This window comes from Ursus arctos, unplaced genomic scaffold (assembly GCF_023065955.2).
Source record: "Ursus arctos isolate Adak ecotype North America unplaced genomic scaffold, UrsArc2.0 scaffold_20, whole genome shotgun sequence".
Classification (NCBI taxonomy): Eukaryota; Metazoa; Chordata; class Mammalia; order Carnivora; family Ursidae; genus Ursus; species Ursus arctos.
In genome coordinates this window covers 29355609-29372699 of record NW_026622875.1, presented here as the reverse complement: position 1 = coordinate 29372699, position 17091 = coordinate 29355609, and the positions used below count along the sequence as shown (strand labels likewise).

Below are 17091 nucleotides of genomic sequence, written 5' to 3'. Positions count from 1 at the left end.
TAACATTTTACAGAGGTATTTATTGTCAAAACATAACTGAAAGATGTTTCAAATTTTGTTAGGGTTTTCATGGAGCATTGATTTTCAGATTTTACTGAGAACAGAAGAATAAACCAAAACCAGACCACTGTTGAGACTAATCAAGGAATGTTTATGCCACTTTGACAATGGCCACTAGACCAAACTGCGTGTTTTCTAGAGAAGCCAGTGAAGCTCTGGAAAATAATCTAATGATATTAAAGTGATTCCCATGGCAGTGTAATTTCCACAGTTTATACAAATAGAAAATGAGAATATAAAAAAAGTCTTAAATTACTTCTAATCACCGTACTGTAGCATTAGGCATTCTTTAGCATTCTTTTTTCCCCTTTTTCTGTGCAGTTATGCATATATAATCTTTTTTGAAATTGTTATAACATGAAAAATAATATATCATTTCACCTAATAATATTTTGAATAATTAGAGCAAAACTGTGTTTGTAACAGAATTCTGCATGCAGGAATTACCAAATAATAGTATTCTAGAGAACAAAGCAACCATTTCTTCATCCCAAAATTTAACAGATAGTGAATTTGTGACTTTTAGTAGCAAAAAGCCTGGAAGTATTCATCATCTAATTTGTCTTGGCACTAGGTGGTAAAACCATGTCGGGATTTTTTCTTCCGTCTGTCAGATCCTAGAGAAATAAAGCATTCTCGATTTGCTTAGAAGGAAAAAAAAAGTATAGTCCTTAGGTTTTATTTCTATCAGATAAAGAAATTACTTTTAAAATTTAGTATGTTAAAGTATGGTCATTATCTTGATTGCATTTGGCCAGCCAGAGAATATGAAGTCCTTAAAATAGTTAATTATAATTACTTTCAATAGATATTCTCCATCTAAATAGCCACACTTCATGAGGACAGGCTTTTTAAGATGTTGATTTTCTGGACTTGTTCTTCAAAACAGAAGCAGGTACAGGTGAAAATTGCAACCAACAATATAACAAGATAATTGATATAAATCGTCACGGGATCTCTCCTTGTGTTGTCCATTACTACTACACATGGTTCAAAGCCAGTCGTCCTAAATAATGTCGGCAGCACCTGACACCTGAGGAGCTTCAGATTGCCGAAGGCCCAGCGATGTTAATTCTATCTTGGGAGCTCATGCCAAAGCCACTTAATACCAGACATCTTCCACTTCACATTTTGCCATGTTTCCATCTAAATTTCCAAAACACAAAAGCAATTTGTTCCAGTTGTTTTCTTAAATATTCTCTAATCCAATTCATTTATTAGAAAATTGAAAGATAACTTTAGTGTTTCTATGTCTTGTTTTGTTTTAAAGACAAAAGGACAAGATATTTTTCAGAGAAGTATACTTGGGCACATCCTTCCAGAAGCAATGGTGTGTTACTTAGAAAATTATGAGCCTGAAAAGTTTTCTGAGATTTTCCTAGGAGAATTTGATACTCCAGAAGCAATCTGGAGCAGCGAAATGAGGTAAGTAGCCCATTGATTGTATTTTATACTCAGAATCTGTGCATCTTGCCATCTGGTTTGACTTCTGTTAAAAGAACTGCTTTCACTAGTTACATAATCTAAGCTACAGTAGTCATTGGTGCCAAATCAAGTGACGAGTTTGACAGGGCCATAAGCTTTTTTCTGCTCGAATATGATTTGACAAAATTACTGTACCTTAATAGAGTTTTATGTAAGGGTAGGGCCTGTTAACCGCTGGTGATTCTTAAATCAGCCTATAGAACTGGTAGAACTTTAGGCAGTATATATATAAGGAATATATAGAGATAAAATCAAGACATGCCCCCTTGGTATTTGGAAATAGAATTGTACTCCACTAATTAAAAACTATGCCCACGTAGAATGGATCACACCAGAGATACCCCAAATCATTTTAGAATGAGGCTCCCTAGTCAGCACATTTTGACCATAATGGGGAAGTTAGCATTCCTAAAGAATGTCCTCTAAGAGGAAAAGCCTGTGAAAACAAGAAAAAGTAGAGGCACAGAACAGATGTCAGCATCCAGACAGGCTCTGGAAAAGAGCACACTTCATAGATTGAATGTCAAGGCCACCACTTCTGTGGAGAACCCCTCAGTCCTCTTAGCTGGATGGTAGTTGGTCTTCTGAGTCAGTTATTCACTCCCTTGGCTGACTTCACACTCACAGTGCCACTTGCTGGTTATCATTTGGCTTGTTTCCTTAGGCTGACCCATAGACTTGGCATGTGCTAGCCACCAGCTTGAATGTATTCTGTATGACAGTCATGTTTTTCACTGGGAACAAATATATAGGAATATGAAAAGGCTTACAAGACAATTTTTCTATTTAATATTTTTCTCCTGTGATTGGTTAATAAAAGTCCCTATTTAAAAGATATAGCTGTTTGTGTACTAATTAAATCAAGTTTTTGCTGAACTGAGGACCAGACCCCAGATTGTTAACTTAAAATAAATGCCATGTAGGGGGCTTCTTTGGGATGGTAGGAAACTTAGTCCCTTGGTTATACCCTCATGCATTGCATGAGGTACGCAGATGCCATACCATTTGACCTTCTAATGGCTGATTTTTGAAAGGACTGGGAATATCAGCCTTTCGTTCTATGGTTGTCTTTATAGATAAGTACTACAAATAAGTTTACATCCATTGAGGATTTTTACACAAGAACTTTAGAATGCCGTAACATATTTATAAACACTCAATTTTAGGCCAGTAATTGAATTACTCTAAAGAAGATCCATGTAATTATCTTGTGTGATTGCCTTTTTTTTTTTTTTTTTCTTTTTTAACTGAAATAATCCCTTCATAATGCTTGGAGATTTTTGTAATTGTAGGCGCCTCATGATAGAGAAGATTGCTGCCCATCTTGCTGATTTCACACCACGTCTTCAGAGTAACACAAGAGCACTTTATCAATATTGTCCCATCCCGGTAATCAACTATCCACAGCTAGAAAATGAACTGTTTTGTAATATTTATTACCTCAAACAACTTTGCGATACAGTCCGGTTTCCTGATTGGCCCATTAAAGATCCAGTAAGTCGGTAGATTATTTTGTGCCTTCTCAAACTGTAAAAATAGCCTCCAATCACTTCGGCATATTTCTTCCTCCTCTGAGAAGGGTAATAGCTTTCTTAAGTGTCCCATCTTGTTTAAGCAAGCACTGTGTAACTCTAAGTGTAGTTTAATGTATTTGGGTAACTCTTAAACTGAAAGATAGCTTTTTGAGGAAGTATTGAGAACTTTACCATCGTGATCTTTTTGACAAAATAAATAATATGTCATGTATATAAACAATTATATACAATAATAGCTTTCTCACAAATGTTGGAATTAGCAGTCTGGGATTGAGTCTCGGTTTGGCCATTAGGTCTGTTTAACATTACTTGATTTCTCTAGGCCTCAGTTATGATAATAGTACTACTACCACTACTAGCAACTATTTCATGTGGTTGGGAAAATTGAGAACTTGTATTAAAAATAGCATAATTCCTAGCACACATAGGAGGTACTAAGTGAGACCTACTCATTTAATAGCAGTGCCTTTAGGAACCCTCCAGCTTGAGCCCCTGAGTATCTACTGGAAGCCTGGAATAAAGTAGGCCTGGGTGCCCATATTGGTTTGTTACCGTAGCAGAGGTTATACCATCATCTTTACCGTCAAAAGATTTCAGTGGTTCTGTTTGTACGAGTAAAACACTGCCTCTTTACAGTGCTGTGACCAAATGAAGACAGGTATCTCTGCTACTTGGTCTGGATTCAGCATAAAGTAACAGAAGAGTGTGGGCTTTTTAGTCAGACCTAGGTTTGAATCCAGTCCCATCACTTACCAAGTGGGAAACATGGAGCAGTCTCTCAGAATCTGAATGGTTTCACGTATTATTGAAATTTTATAGAAGAATTAAGTCTCCTACAGTGCTACAGTCTATAAAGCACCTAGCTCCTTGGCATAGAGGCATGCAGTAAATATTAGCATTCTTCTGACCTGCTACCCAGACTCCCTTGTTTTCCTATCCCTTAGATTTGTTTGAATGCCAGCTACCAGTTATTGCATTAGATCACCTTGAGAAGCATGCCACCATATACTGCTTTCTTTCTTACTGCAGTGTATCATCTAATTTCAAATTTTGCTGTACTTCCTGAATGTATAACAAAAATAAAGACAAAAATTGGCAGAGAATAAAAATTGTACATAAGAGGGTTGTCTGCATGGCTCTGTTGGTTAAGTGTCTGACTCTCGATTTCGGCTCAGATCATGACCTCAGGGTTGTGGAATCAAGCCCTATGCTAGGCTCCATGTTAGGCGTGGAGTCTGCTTAAGATTCTCTCCCTCTCTTCTCTTCCCTCTGCCCCTCCACCCCCTCTAAAAAAAAATCACAGAAAAAGGGAGGGATGTAGCCCTATAGCAGATACCTTGCTACCTATTTAGCAGTGCTAAGAAGGTGATTTTGGTTATTTGTATTTCAGAGAACTGTAACAGTGGGTAGCCTAGGAATGTCGGTTTATATATAGCACAAGAATTCTGTAACTTAAAAATTATGTTCTGAAATAGTTTTACTTTAAGAGATAGAAATTTTAATCCTCTGTCTTTAAGGTTAAGCTTCTAAAAGATACACTTGATGCCTGGAAGAAGGAAGTGGAAAAGAAGCCACCTACGATGTCAATAGATGATGCTTATGAAGTGCTTAATCTCCCTCAAGGACAGGGGCCGTGAGTATTTTTAGTATTACAGTAGTAAATGTCTGCCTTGTCTTAGATATTAATTAGATATTAATAAATATCAAAGATGAAATTCTTAAACCAGCAATTAAATTTTTTGCCTATTCTTTGATATATTCACCTATGGGAAAAACCGTATGGAACTATAGCCATGTGATTATCATTTACTGCAGATTTATTAGCAGAATTAACATTTTTCTGCCCTTGCTGGTAGAGTCTTTGCTCTCTGTTAATTGAAATAATGGGTGCAAAACACCTGGCACTATATCTCACACATGGTGGTTACTCACATATTCGTCTTCCCCCTTCCTCTTACAGTTTGTGTTATACATGAGGAAGAGATCTGGTAGAAATACGTTTAGGACACTAAGTGACAGATGTATAAGAATGCAGATTTACTTCATCAATGTATTAGAGATTTTTTATAGTAGGATAGATAATTTTAGAGAAAAATGGTTTAAAGGACATTTTCTTAAGTATAGATAGAGTTTGTATATTTTCGGCAAGGCTGATAGTTAAAATTACTTAAAATTACAGAGTTTGAAGTGTCACTTTGAAAAATTAGTTTGAAAAAAATTTCTTAGTTCTTCAAATATGGTTTTGTAATTTGAAGTGATTGATAACTTTCCATAGGGAACACTGAGGTTTTATCTTTCAGAGGTAGATAACATATAAAGAATATTCTTTCTTGACTCTTGCTGGATTTAATTTGATGCCTAATTTATGATCATATACAATGAAAGTAAGGTTCTTACAGTATTGTTTTAAATGATGATGTAAAAGTTTTTCTTGCACCTTACTGTGTTAAAAAAATGATTTTGCTATTTAACAGGCATGATGAGAGCAAGATTAGAAAAGCTTACTTCAGACTTGCACAAAAGTACCATCCTGATAAGAATCCAGAAGGGAGGGTATGTACTGCTTTTGGAATTAGGATTTTTCGGTTGACTTCCTTTTGCTCTATTACTATTGTAGGTGGAGAAAAGATATACTTACTTCCTGTGCTAGTATCTGCCTCATAATAAATGCCCGGTGTATGTTAAATTAACTTCTAGCCCACATTTCCGTGGTTTCTGCACTAATGGTCCTCCCTCAGTTTACCAAAAGGACTGCCCTTGTGACTAGTAACTTCTGGATATTTTCTCCTGTCTGAGAATTAACTCTAATGGACAGTCACATGAATAATTGAACATTAGGATGTGGATGGACTTCAGTCATTTGTAGGTGATGTTACTGCCATCCAAATTGCTCTGGGTAATTTTTTTTTTTTTTTCTAATGACATCAACTTAAAAGTAGAAAATTTGGATCGGATTTAAAGTTTTCAGGTGTCAACATTTCCTGATCCTGCCTCTTCTAGCTTCCTACTAAAATACCAAGAAAGATTCATAAAAGATGAAATCACACAGTAACTTCTATCACTAAGACTAATACAGTTTCTTGCTAGAAACTTGGAGTAATTTCCACTGATTTCAAGGTTAATATCTTTTTTATTAGTGACAGACAGTATTCCTGAATGGGAAGACTTGGTATTGAAAAGATACTGCTTTTATATGTTTAAGACATTTTTAATCAAAAACTTGGAATTTTTTGAGAAATGTGTAGCAATTCACATTCATCTGGGAGAGAAAACAGGATAGGAAGAAATTTTTGAAATCAGTATTAAATTGCCAGACTTAACCTACCAGATGTTAAAATACTCTATATAGCTATGATAGTAAGACAATATGACCCTGACATGAGAGTCGACATGTAGATCAAGGAACATAATGCAGTGTTGTAACAGTTCAAGAGCATGGATTTAGGACTCAGACCTGGGTGTGAGTCATAGCCCATCACCAGTTGACTTTGTGATCGTAGGCAAGTTCTTTAACATTATCTAAAAAATGAGGATATAACTGTACACATCTCAATGGCTGTTTGGAAGATTAAATGAGGTTTATAAATACTACAATGCCTGCTGTAGTACTCAATAATAGTAGCTCTTCTGTTATAACCATTTTTATAATAGCCCAGAAACTGTCTTTGGTGTGTATGAGTTCAATGTGGGTATAAACCTGGTGAAGAAGAATTTTTTAGTAATGGTATTAAGATCAATAAAAAGCTATTTGGGGAGGAGGAAAAGTCTTACCTTCCAAGTAGACCAGCTAGATTACAATTGGAATGAATTCCTTAATGTAAAAAAACTAATAACTGAAGAAGTTACTGGTAAAATACAAACCAGCTGTGTTCTGTTGAAGTTGTGGTTTGAGATGTTCCAAACTAAAAGTTATTATCATTGGTCATTTACAGGATATGTTTGAAAAAGTAAATAAAGCATATGAATTTTTATGTACCAAATCAGCAAAAATAGTGGATGGACCAGATCCAGAGAATATAATTTTAATTTTGAAAACGCAGAGCATCCTCTTCAACCGTCATAAAGAAGGTAAGGCATGTTATTCTCAAATTTTAGTTTACCTTCCAGGTAATTCTACCAGGTTACTTGTATCTATAGCATATTTTAATAGATTTAGAGTTATTATTGCAGAAGATTCTTAGAATTGGATTTTAGATATAGTGAAAGAGTGGTTTTCTGTCAGAAGGCCCAAAATGTTGTTTGTATTATACTTTCCACTTCTTACTTATGGTTTTCAGTATTTTGCATTTCCAGCAAATTTTCATTATTCCTTCCTGAAGGATATTTGTGTTCTGTGGGGGTACTTGGTTAGTTTTTGTGTTTAGCCATTTAGCAGTAAACATTAAATGAGATCTATAATGGATCTGGAATTTAAGGATCATTTCATGTTGTTCTTAAATCACATGTAAAAGACTGTGCCTGTTACAACTTTAAAAGCTTCTAAAAAATGGTCTGGTCTTTAAAAAGCAACAGAAACTTTTCACGTAATCATATGCTTCTCTCAAACTTTTTTTTTTTTTTTTTTAAAGATTTTATTTATTTATGTGACAGCCAGCGAGAGAGGGAACACAAGCAGGGGGAGTGGGAGAGGAAGAAGCAGGCTCCCAGCGGAGGAGCCCGATGTGGGACTCGATCCCGGAACGCCGGGATCACGCCCTGAGCCGAAGGCAGACGCTTAACGACTGCGCTACCCAGGCACCCCTCTCATACTTCTTATTTCCTGTGGTAGCTCTCAAAATTCTCTGATCCTGGGATGTTGGGTGGCTCAGTCAGTTAAGCATCTGCCTTCGGCTCAGGTCATGATCCCAGGGTCCTGGAATCGAGCCCCGCGTCAGGCTTCCTGCTCAGTGGGGAGCCTGCTTCTCCCTCTGCCACTGCCCCTGCTAATGCTGTCTCTTTCTTAGTCAAATAAATAAAATCTTTAAGAAAAAAAACAAAAACTCTGATCCTGTGGGACAGTTTGAAAAACACTGTTTTGAAAGAAATAGGAATGATTGATTTCAGAGTACAGGATTATTGGGAATTTCCAGCATGTTTGCAGGGCCATTTGTGTAACAGGAGCACCCAGAAAGCCAGGAGTATATTGTAAACTTTAAAGGCTTTGTTGGGGACGGGAAGTTAGGTTCAAGACAGGTATCCTTTGGCTTGGGAACTGAACTTGGCTTGAAGTGTCCTGTGGGAGACCCATTTGCTCTATAGGATGATGTTGGGAGAGAAGGAAGAGAGGATGGTGGGGGGTTTGAGATAAGCAGGACTGTTGGGTAATTGAAGACAGGTGGGCTTGCAGTTTTAGTATTGGAGGGGACAGCATGGGGATCTAGCAATTTGAGAGCAGTGATTAATTGATTCACTTTTTCATGAGCTGAACAGGAGACATTTGTAAAGCATTTAGCTATATGGAATTTACCACTAATCAGAATGAGTTTAAAGAAGTCTTTTTCAAACCATTGGTTATGTTTTAATGGCTAGTAACTATATGAGAGTGGTCGGTGTGGCTCATTGTTAGTTTATCAAGGTCATAATGTTTTTTCATGGTTGTGTCTCCCACTTATCCCAAAGGGGATTTGTTCCGGATAGGTTCTGGTGTGAGGTCCTGATCTGTCTGTGATGTCTGTGATTAAGTGAAAAGTTACAAAGATCCCATGGATAACATAGAAAATAGGTATTTTGAGAAGGATCAAAACCACTACACACTTTAGTTAATCTATCAGAAAATATTCTATTTTTCGTGGAAACCTTTCAGAGAAATCTGCCAAACCAGTGTGCTAGGAAAAGAAAGATTCAGGGGATTTATACCAGATCTAATTTCTTTTTATGAACCAGAATTAGGAGACATTTAAGATGTTAAATATTTTGTCAGTTTCTTTAAGGGAACAGAATTGAACAGTGTCAGAATTAACTTAAAACCGTGGCAATCAGTTTTTGTTTTGTTTGCTGTTTTCCCAACGCTAACCTTTGATTATTTCAGATTTACAGCCTTATAAATATGCAGGATACCCCATGCTTATTAGGACTATAACAATGGAAACTTCAGATGACCTCCTTTTCTCAAAAGAATCACCGTTGTTGCCTGCTGCTACAGAGCTGGCTTTCCATACTGTCAACTGCTCAGCCCTGAATGCTGAAGAGCTAAGAAGGGAGAATGGAATTGAGGTAATATGGAATGACCTCTGTGCTTCTCTTCAGGCTGGTTCAGGGAGATTGTATGACTTTTGGCAATAGAGAATTCACCAAGTACAAGTATAGTTGACACAATTTCTTAACGTTAATTTATTCTAGCAAATAACATGTTACGTTCTCCATATTCTGGTGTCAAAATTAAAAGTAGAATGGAGTTTTATTTCATAATGTGAATTGGAAAGTATTGGATTCAAGATTTGTAAACTTGCTGCTTACAAAATAGCTTATTGGGAATGTTTAAAAAGAAACTTCTGGGGAATCCTTTATTTGTTTGACAAATGTTAATTGAGCAAAACACATTTATTTACCAAGTATCTAATATTAAAAGGTTTTTAATATTTTATTCCTACCAGGAAAGGCTTTTCAGACTTCAAGTCCAAATGGAGAATTAATGGCCGACTTCTTTCTCTGCAGGTGTTACAGGAGGCATTTAGTCGCTGTGTGGCTGTCTTGAATCGTTCTAGTAAACCAAGTGACATGTCAGTACAGGTGAGGCTAAAATGTTTGGTTCTAAGAAAGGTACACTAAACTAATAGTAGTTCAGACTTGAACATCTATGAGGATCACTTGGAGGGCTCATGAAAGTGTGGGTGGCTGACCTCCACTCCCCCCCATTTTCTAATTCAGTGGTTCTGGGGTGGAAGACCGAGAATATGCTTTTCTAACAAATTGGTCTCTGTATCATGCTTTAAGAAGTACTGCACTAGTGTCATTTGCAAATATCTTCTCCCATTCTATGGGCTGCCTCTTAGTTTTTTTGACTGTTTCCTTGTGAAACAAATAATCAAATAAAAAAATGGGCAGAAGATAAGAGCAGACACTTTTCCAATGAAGACATACAAATGGCTAACAGACACATGAAGAAATGTTCAAAATCATTAGCCATCAGGGAAATTCAAATCAAAACCACATTGAGATACCACCTTACACCAGTTAGAATGGCAAAAATTGACAAGGCAGGAAAGAACAAATGTTGGAGAGGATGTGGAGAAAGGAGATCCCTCTTACATTGTTGGTGGGAATGCAAGTTGGTACAGCCACTTTGGAAAACAGTGTGGAGGTCCCTTAGAAAGTTAAAAATTGAGCTACGCTATGATCCAGCAATTGCTGTACTGGGTATTTACCTCAGAGATACAGATGTAGTGAAGAGAGGGCCATATGCACCCCAATGTTCATAGCAGCATTGTCCACAATAGCCAAATTGTGGAAGGAGCCGAGATGCCCTTCAACAGATAACTGGATTAAGAAGATGTGGTCCATATATACAACAGAATATTACTCAGCCAGTTTTCACAAGAACGATTTCACAACATTTGCAGCAACATGGACGGGACTGGAGGAGATAATGCTAAGTGAAATAAGTCAAGCAGAGAAAGACAATTATCATATGGTTTCACTCATTTATGGAACATAAGAAGTAGGAAGATCGGTAGGAGAAGAAAGGGAAGAAGGACGGGGGGGGGGGGTAAAAAGAAGGGGGAATGAACCATGAGAGACTATGGACTCTGGGAAACAAACTGAGGGCTTTAGAGGGGAGAGGGATGGGGCAATGGGATAGGCCGGTGATGGGTATTAAGGAGGGCACGTATCGCATGGTGCACTGGGTGTTATACGCAGGTAATGAATCGTGGAACTTTACATCAGAAACTTGGGATGTACTGTATGGTGACTAACATAACATAATAAAAAATTATTATAAAAAAAAAAAGTACTGCACTAAACCACTTGTGATCTAGTGGCTTATTTTTTTTTTTTTCTTAGAGAATAGTATAATGAACCTTTCTATCCCCACCACTCAGTTTCAGACATTCGTCATTTTGCCATTCTTTTTTTTTTTTTTAATATTTATCTTTTTGACAGAGATAGAGACAGCCAGCAAGAGAGGGAACACAAGCAGGGGGAGTGGGAGAGGAAGAAGCAGGCTTCCCAGCGGAGGAGCCTGATGTGAGGCTCGATCCCAGAATGCCGGGATCACGCCCTGAACTGAAGGCAGACGCTTAACGACTGAGCCACCCAGGCGTCCCCATTTTGCCATTCTTGTTTCATTTAATCTGCCCCCTTCCCTAATTTCCTTCTTTACCTCCATCCCCCATCCCTAGTATTTTTTTCCAGTTGTATTGAGAAATAATTGGCATGCATCACTGTATAAATTTAGGCACATAGCTTGATGCCTTGATTTACATTTATTGTGAAATGATTACCACAGGTTCAGCTGACATTCATCGGCTTATATAAATACAGTAATCCATCCCTATAGTGTTATTTTTTTTTTTTCAAGATTTTATTTATTTGACAGAGAAAGCACAGGCAGGGGGAGTGGCAGGCAGAGGCAGAGGGAGAAGCAGGCTCCCCACTGAGCAGGGAGTCTAATGTGGGGCTTGATTCCAGGACCCTGGGATCATGACCTGAGCCGAAGGCAGACACTTAACTGACTGAGCCACCCAGGTGCTCCCCCCACACCCCCCAGTGTTTTAATTGGCTTATTTTCTTTCTGTTAAGGTTATCATTGAATTCTTTGATAGAAAATCCATCAGGAATTCATTGAGATTGTAGAATGCATATTTTTATGTGATCCCTTTTTTATGCCAGCGGATTTTAGAATTTAAAACAATCGAGTTCAGGCTTTGTAGTTTCATCCTCTATTTTGAAGTGCAGTGCATACGTAGAATTGTAATTCTGCAATGTTAATAAGTTGGACAAAAATACCTTAATCCAGAGTTGGCAAACAATTTTTATAAAGGGCCAGAGAGTAAATATTTGAGACTTTCAGGCTATATACGGTGTCTGTTACATATTTTTGTGGTTTTCTTTACAACCCTTTAAAGGTATAAAAACCATTCGCAGCTCCCTGGCCATACAAAAACAGGCCACGCTTAATTTGGCCCATGCACAGCGTGGCCATTGGTTGCCAGCCCTGCAGCTATGGGAAGTCTTATCCAGAAATACTGGTGATTCAGTAGAAGTGTTCTTTTTAATTTTGGAGCATCATATATAACATTAAGCATTATCCATGGATCTGCTGATCTGATTTTTGCTGTTTTAAGTAAGGAATGCACATGTAACTCTTTTATTTGCTCCGTTTTATTGTATGCAGGTGTGTGGACACATAAGCAAATGCTATAGTGTGGCCGCTCAGTTTGAAGAATGTCGAGAGAAGATCACAGAAATGCCTGGCATCATCAAGGATCTCTGTCGGGTGCTATATTTTGGCAAGGTACAGTTCATCTTTAATGCTTTCTGGATGCAGTAAGCAATGGGTGTTCTGGTCAAGTATGTAGCCAGTCCCCAATTTATAAATAAGCTCTTTTCCCCAAATTATTTTTATGTGCATTATTTGGATCTCTTAAGTCATTTTTCATAGAACCCTTGCTGTAATTGGAGGCTTTTGTTCTTAAGGTGGCCCATAAGGAATAAAACTAAAGTGATACATGTAAAGGAAAGTGTCAGTCACTGCCTGGTGGGAAGGGCTTTGGGGAGCTGAGAACTTAGCACTTCCTCCCAATCCAGTCCTGCTGAGGGCAACTGGCTGGGGGTAGGTGGAAGAGGTGCCTGGGAAGGGGAGAGAGATTTCTTAGATAACTGGACAGAGTGAGTTACATTGGAATAGAACAGGAGTGGGATCCTGATCCTGGACTGAGGTATCTAGAAATAAGGAATCTGATTTACACGTTATCCTTAGAAGTATTTAATAAAAATACAAACTCTAATATGAGGAAGCAAATCCACATACCTGCACTAAAGATACTGCTGATACACTTAAGATCCTAGCATATGAGTTGCTGTTAATGCCTTATCACTATTTTTAAAAATTAAAGATACGAAAAATGACGAAAACTGTATTCCAGAGTCTTTGAACACTAGCTTCAAAGATAATTCTGTGTCTTTGTCACTGGGTCACTTTTAATTTTAGGCTTTAAAGGGTATTGGATTCAGATTTAAATTGGAATTGAAACTATAAGAGGAGGTAAACATCTTTGCACAGTAAGATAGCTAGCTTGACATGCATTCACAACCAGTTTCTCTTAGGAGTTTTTTTAAACCCTGTAATTAATTTCATTATTCTTATTCTCTCAGAGTATTCCGCGGGTTGCTGCTCTTGGAGTTGAATGTGTCAGTTCTTTTGCTGTGGATTTCTGGCTACAGACACACCTATTTCAAGCTGGGATTTTGTGGCATCTGCTTGGTTATCTGTTTAATTATGACTACACACTAGAAGAGAGTGGCATTCAGAAAAGCGAGGAAACAAACCAGCAGGTAACTTTCACACTGCTCTAATCTTGAATTTGAACCCAACCGTAGGTTAATACCAAGTTAATACAAAGTGAAGTTCCAGTTATCCAGAGCCCCACACATAAACTGTTTTTCTAGATAACTAAGTTTATTGCTCTTTAAGCCCCAAAGCTTTTTATCTTAACCATTCGTGCTAGAATGATTCAAGGGGAGGGAATTTGCAGTAGCATATACTGGATATAACAGTCTTTTCTTGATTACTTATAATCACCTTTATGATTGCAAAATTATGGTTGTGTAACGTAGGGAAATATAACGGTAATATTGGGCTGTTGGGGCTAGCTGCCTCTAGATACTTGAGTACTTAACTGATATTCTTGAATATTTTTCTGTCTCTCCTTTTTTAGTCACTGTCATTCATTATTCCTATTGTTAGTGTGTTTCCTCTAGCAGGCAAGTCTGCCTGCCTATCCCCTACTCATCACCCCAAATGTGCTTCTTCCAGTTATCTGTAAGATATTATGTTGGCTATAAATGAGTATACGGATTCTTATCTTCCTTTGCGTAAGTGAAAGAGTAAGCTCTAACACCCAAGTCCCGAAAGGCAGTGTTGGGGACTTGCTTTCTGCTCCTTAAATATGTCCCATGTAGTTTTGTTTTGTTTTGTTTCCATATGGTTTTGATTCCATAAAGGTACCATGTTACGTATGTAATATGACAGATCTACTTCAAAGTCTTAATTTTTTTTGTAACAGGAAGTAGCCAACAGCCTTGCTAAACTGAGTGTCCGTGCTCTAAGTCGCCTTGGAGGGTATCTGCCTGAAGAACAGGCAACCCCAGAAAATCCAACCATAAGAAAAAGTTTAGCTGGCATGCTGACACCCTATGTTGCTAGAAAACTTGCTGTGGTTAGTGCTACGGAGGTACGTGCTTCAGAGGTAGCCTGGGTTTTGATGAATATTGCAAATAGTAGAGCAACACAACAATGGTGATTGCTCTAGGAAACCTAAAAATTGAAAATGTTCATGTTTGTTCTCTCATCCGAGAAGTTCAGTTTATTGTGGATTGATGCTAATGATATCAGCTCTACAAGCCCACTCTTTCTGCAGGGGGAAATAAACTTTTATGTTTCTCAGCTCTGGAGCCCACCATACTTCTTACCAACCTTGAGTCACAAGGGGACAGGAAAAGAGAATGAACTTGGAAATGGTGTTTCACAATGGGCAGAGAACTGGGAGTTAGGACACCTAGAGTCTATTTTTGGCTTTTTTTTTTTTTTTTTTTTTAAGATATTTATTTGAGAGAGAAGAGAGAGAGCACATGAGTGGGTGGGAGGGACAAAGGGAGAGGGAGAAGCAGACTCTCCATTAAGCAATGAGCTTGACTTGGGGCTTAATCCCAGGACCCTGAAATCTTGACCTGAGGTGAAGGCAGACACTTATCTGACTGAGCCATCTATGCTCCTTATTTTTGGCTATTTCTTACAAGTAATCTCTAAGTTAGACTCAGCGTTGAAATCCTAAAAGCTAATACACACAGACACAGACACACACACACAGAGACACACACACACACACATGCATTCATGACAGAAATCAAGCATGACTTTGACAGCTGTCCCAACCTCTTTGGCCTCTTCTGGGAGGATTATTGAGAAACAATCTAAGAATGTATCATTAAAGAATTAAACTATAAAAATCCATTCATTAGAATACCATGAAGCCTTAAATTGTAAAGGTATATTTAAAGATGTTGAAAGATGTTTAAAGTATTTTAAGTGAAAAGGCTAAAAATCCCATTTTTGGTATTAAAAAAATGGACGGATCTGTACTAAATTGTTAACCGGGTTATCCCTGAATGGTAGAATTGTTGGCTATTTTTATGTTTTCTCTAATGATTATCCAATATTTTTGGAAGGGAAGAAGTCCTCAGTGTTCCAAATATAAAGTATTCTTAGAATTTATTAAACATTTTTTGTTAATTCAGTCTGACTCTTTTTGGTGTAGGCCATTGCTTTTCAGTGCCCCTTGAGTAAGAGCGAAGAGCTTTAGATGCCGCTCTTGATCTTTGTACTTTTTCTGAATTTTGTGTTCATCAGTGTGATACATTTTGCTGGTGAGGCATTCTTTTCCAGAAATACTGGCAGGTTGTTGATAAGCTACAGGGAGGGGAAAAAAGACATTTCAGAATCTTGGTGTGAACGCCGTCTGGATTTTTCAAAATGCTTATTTTAAATCACCAGTTCTCAAAGTTTTACAATTCTCCTAAGAATATATTCTTTTTTCTTTCTTTTTTTTTTTTTAAAGATTTTATTTATTTATTTGTCAGAAAGAGGGGGAACAGGCAGGGGGAGCGGCAGGCAGAGGGAGAAGCAGACTCCCCACTGGGCAAGGAGCCCGATGCGGGACTTGATCCCCAGGACACTGGGATCATGACCTGAGCTAAGGGCAGACAGTTAACCAACTTAGCCACCTAGGCATCCCTCCTGAGGATGTATTCTTTGTTATTTTACTTAACTAGTAGTTAAGATTGTAAAAACAGGTTAGTTGGTTTTGTCTAAGATGAAGGTACTAACCCACTGATTTCCTGCTTGCATAGAGCTTTTAAGTGTAAAATGTACAAAAATTTGTATTAAAACATTCGAAGGAGAGTCAAATGTCTATTTATATACTTCTAATTGAGGAGAACTAAATAAAGGGAAAGCACCGTGGATGGCCAAGCAGTCGAAGCTATGCCTTCAGAACTGCTTAATGCAGCCTTGAGTCTGGGTTTGGCCAAGAACATCTGAAGTGACTCTCTGCCCATAAATTTTGCTTCCCTTCATAGCAGTATGCTTCAGAAAGACTTAGATTTTGTGTTCAGATATGTTTATATAAAGTTAGTATGATTCTTTCTAAGCTTGTGTTTATTAAATGTTTCAGCATAAACTATCTCATAATTTTCACTGTAGTAGAGCAAATGTTAAGGATATGAAGTCATACAGACTCCGATTTGAATCCCAGTTTTCCCCACTTAAGGCCTGTGCCGTGTGACTTGGGACAAATCATTAGATTGCTCTTAGCTTTGATTTTTCTCAGCTGCAAAATGGATAGTATCAATAAACTTGTTAGAATTATTGAGACCCATTATACTTAAGGCACTTACCACAGTGCTTGGCATGTCCTCAGCAGTTTCAATAAATGATAACTCGCACTATTTTTTTTCTAAATGTTACAAAACAGTAATATTCTGTGTCCTAGATTCTGAAGATGCTCAATAGCAACACCGAGAGCCCCTATTTGATATGGAACAATTCTACAAGAGCAGAACTGCTTGAGTTCCTTGAATTCCAACAAGAAAACATGATTAAAAAAGTATGTTATTGTTTCGTAAACTTCTGGGGTAACTTGGTCTCAAAAAGTATTCTCTGGGAACATAACTCAGTACTGACAAGACAGAAATGTACTGATTCTCCATTTGGTGTTAAGCAGGCCTATAGGTTTTTGCCACCCGATGTGTGGCCCGTGTAAAAACGGTGTTCTTGTACTTAATGATATATTCGTGTTTGTTGTTGTCCCGTTTA

General features: G+C 37.6%; 1 protein-coding gene across 4 annotated transcripts in view; it reads left to right on the top strand.

Annotated features, from left to right (window-relative positions):
* Positions 1 to 17091, top strand: part of DNAJC13 (DnaJ heat shock protein family (Hsp40) member C13) — a 119495-nt gene that overhangs the window by 75084 nt on the left and 27320 nt on the right. For all 4 annotated transcript variants that reach the window (XM_048216197.2, XM_044383412.3, XM_026497026.4 and 1 more), the window contains 11 exons: positions 1331 to 1485; positions 2838 to 3039; positions 4598 to 4713; positions 5555 to 5633; positions 7013 to 7148; positions 9088 to 9272; positions 9714 to 9788; positions 12394 to 12513; positions 13374 to 13553; positions 14285 to 14452; positions 16769 to 16882. In XM_048216197.2, coding sequence (XP_048072154.1) covers positions 1331 to 1485; positions 2838 to 3039; positions 4598 to 4713; positions 5555 to 5633; positions 7013 to 7148; positions 9088 to 9272; positions 9714 to 9788; positions 12394 to 12513; positions 13374 to 13553; positions 14285 to 14452; positions 16769 to 16882 — 1530 coding nt within the window. The remainder of the gene's footprint in view (positions 1 to 1330; positions 1486 to 2837; positions 3040 to 4597; positions 4714 to 5554; positions 5634 to 7012; positions 7149 to 9087; positions 9273 to 9713; positions 9789 to 12393; positions 12514 to 13373; positions 13554 to 14284; positions 14453 to 16768; positions 16883 to 17091) is intronic.